Below are 10,450 nucleotides of genomic sequence, written 5' to 3'. Positions count from 1 at the left end.
TCAAAAATAGTCTCATCAATGTATTCCATAATAGACACTAACTTCCCCAAGTCATTTACCATGTGATTTATCTTAGTAATGCAAGGCAACCTACTAGCATCGATTCTTGGGCATTTTCCTTCAGCTACTTGAGTCAACTCAGATTCTTGCCCAAACTCTTGGAAAGATAGGTACTTAGTCATGATTTGGTTCAAAACCTGGATTGATGATTTTAACATTATTAAACATGATGCAAATGAACATAAGATAGATATCCTAAGGACAAGTTCTAATTATTAGGTGAGAATGGGTAGGTTTTCTATCTGGTCTTTAAAAGGGTCTCATATCTGCCCAGTGACGTTCTTCGTAAAGACAGTATGGGGGCGTTGCAAGGAACAGTTAAGGTAAGTATACCCACCATTACCAAGCAGGCACTCAGATATGAGTTGGGTGTTTCACGCATCTGAACCCTGACCAATAGTCATAGGGCAGATCGCTAATCCCCCTCCTAGCTTAAAGCTTTGTGTGTGCTTCTCAAAAAGTATGTGATGCATGTGACAGTTCTATAAGATGCATGAGACAGTTCTATACAAATGCATGAACAATATGTGTAAAAAAAAAAAAAAAAAAATTTAAAGCATATAAGCAGATAACAAAAGGAAAGGTATATTAAAAACACACGAAAACAACAAAAAACAAATCAGACAAAAACAAAGCTTAGTCCACAAGGTCCCCAGTGGAGTCGCCATTCTGTCGCGGGTGCGCGGCGTCGCGGCGAAAATTCCACTTTTAAAATCTAGGAAATGTGTATGGTATCTATCTGGCAAATGTGGGGAGACAAGAAAATATTGTCTTTTGTTGGTAGGAAAATGGAATGGGAGTCGCCACCTAGTATTTTGGTCACTAGGAACCCTAACTGGTCTCAGAGATTGGGTACGGGGACTGGTTGCGTAAAGGGAAGGTATTAGCACCCCAAATACGCCCTACCTAAGGTAAGCTGCATTGTTTATTTGTCTAATAAAATTCAAGGTCTCGTTGTGTTTCCTAGTTGCTGGTCCGTCTATGGTTCAAGAAAAGTCCTCCTCAATAAGGAGGTCCTTATCTTATCGGGTAAAACCTAATCCTTCTAACGTCTATGTATGTTGGTCCGTCTATGGTTCAAGAAAAGTCCTCCTCAATAAGGAGGTCCTTATCTTATCGGGTAAAACCTAACCGTTCTAACGTCTATGAAAAACCATATTTTTAATATCAGGAATACGTCTTACGTATAAATTCGTAATCCCATGTACTAAAAGAAGACAAAAGATTTTTTAGAATTTTTGAAATATTGGCCTAGTTCTCATGGCTTGAATAAACTGGTTATTAAAGCCAAAATGCATGCTTATACATATATTGTTTTGAAATTTTCTTTGTTGTGTGAAAAATATGATGTTATAATATTTATATATATATATTGGAGAGACTAGGCCGTATGCATGAAAACAAAACATTTTTAAAATATTTTATTTATTTTTTATGTCTTGACGAAAACCGGGTATTTGAATACCGGATTTGTATCTTTACAGTATAAAAATACAAACCGATATTGATCAAAATACAGTAATAAACTTGCAGAAAATCACATATTTTTTGGAATAATTTTCGAAGAAATTAATTAATTTTTCTATATATATATCTAGATATAAATAATGCAAAACACAATACAATATACATAGTATATAATATATAATTGGGTTGGGCTGGGCCGGCCCAACGAACTGGGCCGGACTCAGCCCCAAAATGTGTTGGGCCGATCTCGGGCCAAGAGGCATTTGGTCAATCTCGGCCCAAACAAAATCTGTTTTATCATGGGCCGGAACCAGCCCAGCCAGTAGGGCTGGGCTAGGATCAGTCCGGCCCACAGAAGGAAACCATATTGCTGGGCCAGAACCAATCTGGCCCAGCATAATTAAAAACCAAAGGGGGGAATTATTTTCCCCCCCTTCCTGCATGCAGAACGCTGTTCGTTCTGCATGCAGGGGAAGCACCAAACCGATGTATAAAGAGGGGGGGAAGAAGAGCACCTGGCATGGAGGAGGCGGTGCGTTGCTGGTATGTCGGCGGTGCTGTGGTGGAGGCTGGTGGCTTCACTGGCGTGCACTAGTCCCGGCTGGAAGAAACAGGAGCAGATTCCTGCAGAGGAGAAGGAAAGCTCTCGGCTGGAGCTGTTGGTGTGACTGAGGAAGGAGCTGCTACTCCGGTTGCTGCTGGGCGTCGCTGGAGGAAGGAGGACTGCTGTTGGCCGGTGAAGAAGCTGGAAGGCAGAGGCTTGCTCCTGTGGAGGCTGTCACTGCTGAGTAGGCCGCGGAAGGCGTTGCTGGGGCTGTTGAAGCTGCGGTGAAGGAGAAGCTGAGGTGAAGATCTGTTGCTGGCGTTGTGTTGATGGGAGGGAGAGGGGATAGTGTTTCTTTGGGACTGCTGGAAGAGAATGAGAGGAAAGGGAGGGGGCTGCCCCGGTTTAGCTTTGCAGGAGAGGGGTTGTCCCTTGTTGCTGGCTGCCGGAAGGGAAATGGGGCTGCTGTGATGGAAAATGAGAGAGTGAGGGGATCCTGTTCTGTCAAAGAGAGGGGCGAGTAAAAGGGAGATGGGGGAATGCAGAGGAGGCTGCTCTGGTTTGGGAAAAGAAACTGGAAATGAGGGCTGGTTGCAGGAAACCGGGCAGGAAAAGCTTATTTTGTGCCAACTTTGAGCTCCCTTTTGCCAACCCTTTGAGCATGAAAATTGATCCTATTTATAGGGCCGGACAGAGGGTAATCTCGTCTTCAATGGGAAAAACGTCCCAGCCCTTGATTCGCCTTGAGTAATTCAAACCGTTGGTTCAAAGTGTGCACCTCGAACTGCCAAATTTGCAGACTGCCCGAGGTGCACGATTTGGGCCAAAAAACAGAGCTGTTCCAAACCTTTTTGACCCGACCGGACCACTCCCCAGGATAAATGGGTTCCAGGTGGACATGTTGGTGCATGCGTTGTCGGATTTGGGGGCCAAACGAGGCAGCAAACACGCCTGGAAGTCGGCCACTCGGGCAGCTCGGCGGGGAAGACAGTGAACAGTACCGGGCGACGCGTCGCCTGGTTCCTGCCCCTTCTCTCTTTTTTTTTTTTTTTTTTAAAGTGCAAAACGGTGCCGTTTTGATAAAAATAGGGATTTCTTTGCCAATTTTCAATTTAGTCCTCCGACTTTCAATTTCGTTCAATATTATTCCCTAATTGACCCTAAAACTTCTGATTGGATGCAATTTAGTCCCGACATAACTTCACCTTCGGCCCCAAAGTTACGCGCCTTTTGCAATATGGTCCTTGGTCTCGGATTTATGCAATTTCATCCCTAATTGGCCATTAAACTTTCAATTTCTTCAATTAGGCCCCCTAAACCGAATAATTGCAGCCCCTCCATTTACGCGCCTCTTCCAATTTGGTCCCTGGTTTCGGATTTTCTCAATTAAGTCCCCAATTGGCCCTTAAACTTCAATATTTATGCAATTAGGCCCCTGATTTGACCTAATAAATTCCTAAAAATATATTTTGGCCCCAGAACTTAAATTTCTTCTAATTAAAGCCCAAATTGACTTAAAAATCAATTTTTCTTACAATCAAATCTCCTATAAATTCATTTAAAAATCCAATTAAGTCCATAAACATCCAAATTTGGGCTTTTCTCCTCAAATTTCAAATTTCCCTTCTCAACAGGGCTCTCCTCCTTCAAGAATATACTGTCAAAAATCCAACGACCATAATACCCGGACTCTCGCAGACCATTAAGTTTTCTAACGACCATAATACTAGGTTGCGACTCCTGAATCTTATAATCATAATTTTATGATTAAATCCAAAACCCCTTTCCAACACACTTTGGAGACATATCTGCCAATCGACGCCGTGCACGCCACAAAAATGGGCTTCCTGTGTTTGCGGTTTCTCTTTCTCCAACATGGCGTGGCATTGTTTTGACTTTCTCCACAAGAGAAAGCATAGCCGTTCGACTTAATTCAAGCATTGGGTTCAAGGTAGGTGATGACAGTAACATTTGGTCTTGGATCGATTCTTGGCTAGGTACTCCAGCTCCTCTTCATAATTTATTTCCTAGACTATTTAATCTTTCTCTGCAGCAATTAGTTAGCCATGCAAATGTGTATAGCCCGATTGATAATTCGGTGAGCTTGACTTGGATGGAGGAGGAATCTGAGGTCTCGCGAGCTTTGTACGCGGGAAATTTTAATTGCAGGGGTGGAGCGTGGTTTAGTTTTTTCTGGAGGTGAAGATAGTAAGGCATGTAAATTTGATAGTTCCAACACTTATTCAGTGTTGCAAATTTCTAGATAGCCTGTCTGCTTCAGGGGCTCCTTCTTTTTTTGTTTTGCTTTGGAAAGGTTTTGCACCTCCTAAAATTGATGTGTTCATATGGCTCCTGCTTAATGCTAGTCTCAACGCTAGGGGTTTTTTAGCTGAGAGGGGGATTGTTAATTATGAGGATGCTCGTTTTCCTTTTTATTGTGAGGAGATTTGGACTAGTAATCATCTATTCAATCACTGTACTATTTCGTGGAATTTTTAGGGTAGATTCATGCATTGGTTCTGGTGTTTAAGTTGTCTATCTAGGGACCCTAAACAAAATCTTCAAGAATGGTACAGGTCGATGAGAGGCAATTTTCAGTGTCGGGATATTATTCTTCTATGCAAAGACTTTTATTGATCTATCTAGTTAGTTCGCAATCGAGTTATCTTCGAGTCCAAGGTCTATAATTGGGATGTGATTTTTTATCTTACCTTTCAACGTTTGGCCTTCTGGTTGAAATTCTCAGTTAGAAACTTTAGTTACACAGGTTCTGATCAGACTAGAAGTCTTGAACGTATCTTGAACTAGACTAATTAGTTTGATTTTCATTTTTTTGCTCCTTCTTTTAGATACTTATGTTGTAAGTTTTTGTTCCTTCGGTCACTATCTTCTTAATGGTGCTCTTTTAATTTAATTCTACTCGATTACTATAAAGAAATAAATTAAAGATACACCTATATATTTTATACAGCTCCTATTTATAATCCTCGTATATGGAGCAATGCATGGTAGCAGAATTACAGGTTTCCTACCGACAACCTTTCAACTAAAAAAAAAAAAGGTCTATAAGCATCTTGCAAATGTTCGGAAATCTCAATAATGAAGTACAATGACAATAATTACGTGAACTTGAGGCACTATACTGTGGTGTGATTTGTATTCTGTGTTTAATCGTGCCTAGATAATGGGGGATAGTATGATAAAAATGGTAATCTAATAACGCTAATTGTTAAGGAATTCGTTGGAGGCTTGAAGAGGATGCTTGAATTCCGATAGAAGCAAAACGCAGTTTCTTTCTCCTAATCAAGTTGAAGTTTTCGCGCGGATAAACTTTCTTGGAAAATAAATTACAGACAGCTGTAAAATTGAATTCCAGGCTGATGACTAGTTGATGGCTTCAAAGCCAAATGAATTCCAGGCTGATGACTAGTTGATCGCTTCAAAGCATTTCTTGCACGATTTAGAGATGGTTGTCAGTTTGGGATTGAAGAAAGGTCATCTTAGAGATTGATCGTAATTGGTTACTCTCCTAGGCTTTTGGTTAAAGATCATGTATTGTGCTTGACTTGGCTGATTCAGCGTAAGGAAATGAAAATTGTTTCATGCAAAATTTCTAGCACGTGATTGGTAATGTTTTTTTGTAGCTCGGAATATCCTTCATGTCTGAATGCGAAAGGTCAACATATCATTTAAAAACTCTTCTTGGGCTGGAAACCCTTCAACTTTCGCTTGGCTTCATTGCCATCAGACAAGAAAATTAAAGTCGTTGAAAATTCTTATGTTGACGATCCGGTAGCTGAATTTTCTCAGCAAGCTTCAAGTACAATTGCTAGGCTTCACAGTGCAATTAGAGCACGGAATCTTAAGTTGGGAGCTTGTTTGAACACCATGAATTCCTCAAATGACAAATATCCTTATCCAATTAGAAGTTCCAAATTGAATTTTCATTGATCGGTCAATTGAAACAAATAATAATAATTGACCACAATTATCCTTGGTTGTTGAGAATAACCTTTCAAAATGATGCCTATAAATAGGCTCTGGCATGTCGATGTTCTTACAAAATCCATACTTCATACGTTCATTTATTTATTTTTCACTGCTATCTCACTATACATTCTTTATTCTGATCACCCAACAATCTTTAGTGCTGCTCAAGCTTTTATTGCCCTTCTGCAAGGCTGTTCAACAAAGACTTAGTGTATATCATGGGAAGTATTGCCCAGTTGAGTCGTAATTCTTTCCCAGATGGTTTCGTTTTTGGATCTTCTTCGTCAGCTTACCAGGTACAACATTGCTTCAAGTACTCTGGTCGAAGAGAGAAACGCCTCAATTGTTTGGTCTCTGATAACGTTTAAATTATATGCAGTTTGAAGGTGAAACAAACAGGAGAGGCAAAGGGCCGAATATATGGGACACCTTCATCGAGGAGCATCCAGGTATCTCTTTATTCAATGCAGGAGTTCGTTACAATGCTTTCCTAACTAGAACAACGAATATAAATCTCTCAAGGAGTCACCTGCCAGCATGTTGATGGCCTGCCTAAAACCATAGTGTATTAATTTGTCTATTAAATCCAAAAGAAGAGAGAAAAAGGAAAGAAAGAAGGTGACTTTTGGGGTTAGGGGGAGAAAGTGCGTGCAAATTAAAGATGTAAATATGATTTTTATCAAATAATATAAATTCAAAGGAATCTAAGAACAAATTCTGAAAAATTGCAGAGAGGATAAGTGACCATAGCAATGCAAAGGTGGCAGTTGATTTCTATAATCGCTATAAGGTACGATGTTCATCTTATTTTTCTTTTAGTTGCCTTTTGTGGATCTGGTCACCATTACACTTGTTGATATATTTTACACACAAAATGTTATAGGAAGATGTGCAAAGAATGAGGGGAATGGGAATGGATGCTTTCAGATTCTCTATTTCTTGGTCTAGGGTATTACCACGTAAGTGTTTTCTTTTGTTTTTACCCTACATCTCATTCCTTTTTAATTCACGAGGATGGGACGCGTCTCGAATTTCGAAGTCCCACATTTTTCCTTACTTTGATTTTTCAATAATCGAATTGAATTCATCAGATGGCAGACTAAGTGCTGGAATAAACGAAGAAGGGATCCAGTTTTACAACAATCTCATCGATGAGCTCATAAAAAATGGTTATAACCCTTTCCTTTTCCTCCATGACTGTGTTTCATAATAATGTTACCGACTAAAAATAAGAATCTTGAAGTGGCCATGGTAAATGCAGGGGCAATCTTACTTTGCTTGAATTTCGAAAATTTGAAAAGCATTTTCCAAACTCTCATACAAAACGTTTCACATGCACTTTAGTTTTCTCATATTAATTTTGCTTTGAAATGTACAGGTATACAGCCTTATGTAACTCTCTTTCATTGGGACACTCCACAAGCAATTGAGGACAAATATGGTGGTTTATTGAGCCCTAATATTTTGTAAGTAATTATATTCATATTATATAAACATCTCACTTTAATTTAAATCCTCCATGCTTGAATCTAATAATTTCAAAACTCATATAGAATCGATTTCCGAGACTTCGTGGAGCTTTGCTTCCAAAGATTTGGAGACCGAGTGAAGCACTGGATCACTTTAAATGAGCCTTTTATGTTTAGCGTCAATGGCTATGACACGGGCACATTGGCACCCGGCAGAATTTCAACTTTGGAGAATTATCCAGGCCAACCCAAAATCTCTGGCGCCACCGAAGTTTACATTGTAACCCATCATCTATTGCTTGCTCATGCAACGGCTGTGAAAGTATACAAGGAAAAGTATCAGGTTTGCACAAGCTAAAGCTATAATTAATTTGTGGTTCGTTTCATAACATATTTCACCAAAGTTTCCTGTGTGACTGTGCTAATTTTATCATTGACAAAATCTCTTCAGACGTGTCAAGGAGGTAAAATTGGGATAACCCTCGTTTCTCATTGGTTTGAACCTTACTCAACTAGTGAAAGTGATCGGATGGCAACTGAACGAAGCCTTGATTTTATGCTTGGATGGTAAGCATTTTGCTAGCTGATTTGGATAATATAATAATTTCAAACAGTAATTAATTTGGATTCTTAAATTCTATGGAGAAGAAACCAGGATCTTAAATTCTATGTTTTTGGCAGGTACATGGATCCTCTAACTAAAGGTGACTATCCACAGAATATGCACGACTACGTTGGAGGAAGATTGCCTAGATTCAGTGAGGAGGAATCCAAGATGCTGAGAGGATCTTATGACTTTATTGGGGTCAATTACTACACTACATACTATGCTCAGAATGTTGAGGATGTTGACTATAAAAATATTGGGTTTATGGAAGATGCTCGTGTTAACTGGCCAGGTGAAATATTTATTTACTTGTTAATTAAGTGATAAAAAAAAAACTCTCAGAATAAGAAGAATACAAGGTCTAAAACTCTACACTTTCTCACTTATGTTGATATTATTTTACGTACAGGGGAGAGAAATGGAATACCAATAGGCCCACAGGTGAATGTGATTCTTCATTCTTGTTTCAACAAATTAGTAATTGATATGTAGAATCTTTCTGTTTTTCCCCTTGGTATTGAGATATATAAATCAAATTCGCAGGCGGGTTCAAGTTGGCTTTATATTTATCCCGAAGGTATTCGTCATCTCTTGAATTACATAAAGGACGCGTATGAAAATCCAACAATATATATCACTGAAAATGGTAAGAACAGAGTTAACAACCCTCGTGTGTTTATGGTTATAGTTGTCAAGAAGCTCTGATTTACTGATTTGTTGGTTTTTTTTAATTAGGAGTTGATGACGTGAATTCCTCGTCATTAGAGGAAGCCCTCAATGATGCCATAAGAGAGCAATATTATAAAGACATTTTCCACAATGTTCTGAAATCTATCAAGTGAGTTTGCTCTTTCCAAATTCATGTTCTCGCTTCCTTTTTCAAACAGTCCTAGTTTTTTCTTTCTCAGTCCGATCTGCTCTAAAAACTTGACTTTTGCAGTGACCATGGTGTCGATGTCAAGGGGTTTTTTGCTTGGTCATTCTTGGATGATTTTGAATGGGGATCCGGTTATGGTTCAAGGTTTGGTCTCTTCTACATTGACTACGAAAACAACTTGAAACGATATGCCAAAAATTCTGTGAAGTGGTTTAAGCAATTTCTGAAGAAGGACGAAAGTACTCAACTCAACGATAACATGTAAGGCCTCTTTTCATCTCCTCTTATTATTATCAAAAAAACCTCTCAACATTTCTCATAACACAAATGATTGCAATATCAGAAAATCAAAATCTCGAATGGAGGAGGCATCAGCTCGTAGCCGTAAGAAGTCGAGAATTGATTAAACATATATTGGCATGAAATATAATAAGGTATTATTGTATATCTTCTTCCATAACTACTAATTTTATTCTATTCATTTTTCATGCTCAACAAACTAATTTACTAACAATGCAGGAGCCCTTTTCGTATGATCAAGACCTACTTGAAACCACATCAGAATAGCACCAAACGCTGAAGTCAAACTTTGTTGCAGCAAGTTAGGTTTCCACGTCTGATAAATTCTATTCCATGCATGTTTGCGTCCTTCTAGTTTGTGGACATCAGTGGATCTTTGTCTTCGAATTAATTCTCACATTTTCATCTAGGATCGATGCTGTTCTTGTTGTAATAATAAGATTTATTTGTATTTATTTTTTATTTTTTATATGTATTGATTGGTTATCGATCAAATTCGATATTAAATAATAACTTGCTCTGCGCAATTTCTTTTTTCCTGTAATATTTTGAAGGATACTTCTATTCATGCATAATCCTTTTCACTAGAATTCGAGGAATGCATAGTCAAACTGAAATTTATCAAGACCAAGTGAAAAGTAAATAAATAATACCTATGTTAGAGAATAATATAAATCATATCATGGGACCTCACCTAACAGCTTAAGGTATTGGGTTGAGATGGTTCTTTAACATGGTATCAGAGCCTTGATGATCAAGCGGTCACGAGTTCGAATCTCACCATCCCTATTTATTTGATAAAAATTAAGCACAAGGTAAAGTGGACCTGTGCAAGTTTCAAGCCCAAAGGGCTTTCACTTGAGGGGATGTGTTAGAGAATAATATAAATCATATCCTGGTACCTCACGTAACAGCTTAAGCTATTAGGTTGAGATGGTTCTTTGACATGGAACATAATTAATTCCTGAGGATGCAAAATGTAGGGTCTCTTTGAAATAATCCTTAAATTCAAGGGGAGGGGGTATAAGCAATTTTGGAGGTTATAGTACTAAAGTGGCCGAATTTGCCGGTTAAGAACCTCATTTCTCCGTGTCTCATTGGATTCACAATTTTTTCCCCTCTTTTCTCCACTAAAA

The 10,450-nt window shown here is 38.7% G+C and overlaps 1 protein-coding gene across 1 annotated transcript; it reads left to right on the top strand.

Moving 5' to 3' along the window:
* The first annotated feature begins 6,116 nt into the window (after nucleotides 1–6,116).
* LOC7472983 (beta-glucosidase 12) lies at nucleotides 6,117–9,858 on the top strand. The gene is made up of 15 exons (XM_024609382.2): nucleotides 6,117–6,357; nucleotides 6,441–6,510; nucleotides 6,793–6,851; nucleotides 6,945–7,020; nucleotides 7,153–7,230; nucleotides 7,440–7,527; nucleotides 7,615–7,873; nucleotides 7,982–8,097; nucleotides 8,212–8,429; nucleotides 8,547–8,578; nucleotides 8,681–8,783; nucleotides 8,873–8,975; nucleotides 9,078–9,275; nucleotides 9,358–9,448; nucleotides 9,534–9,858. The coding sequence occupies exons 1-14, from the start codon at nucleotides 6,280–6,282 to the stop codon at nucleotides 9,419–9,421; spliced, it is 1,542 nt and encodes a 513-aa protein (XP_024465150.2). The 5' UTR covers nucleotides 6,117–6,279; the 3' UTR covers nucleotides 9,422–9,448; nucleotides 9,534–9,858.
* Nucleotides 9,859–10,450: the final 592 nt, after the last annotated feature.

The sequence above is a fragment of the Populus trichocarpa genome, chromosome 1 (genome assembly GCF_000002775.5).
Source record: "Populus trichocarpa isolate Nisqually-1 chromosome 1, P.trichocarpa_v4.1, whole genome shotgun sequence".
Lineage (NCBI taxonomy): Eukaryota > Viridiplantae > Streptophyta > Magnoliopsida > Malpighiales > Salicaceae > Populus > Populus trichocarpa.
The sequence above is the reverse complement of the archived record's forward strand: the minus strand, read 5'-3'. Positions and strand labels throughout refer to the sequence as shown.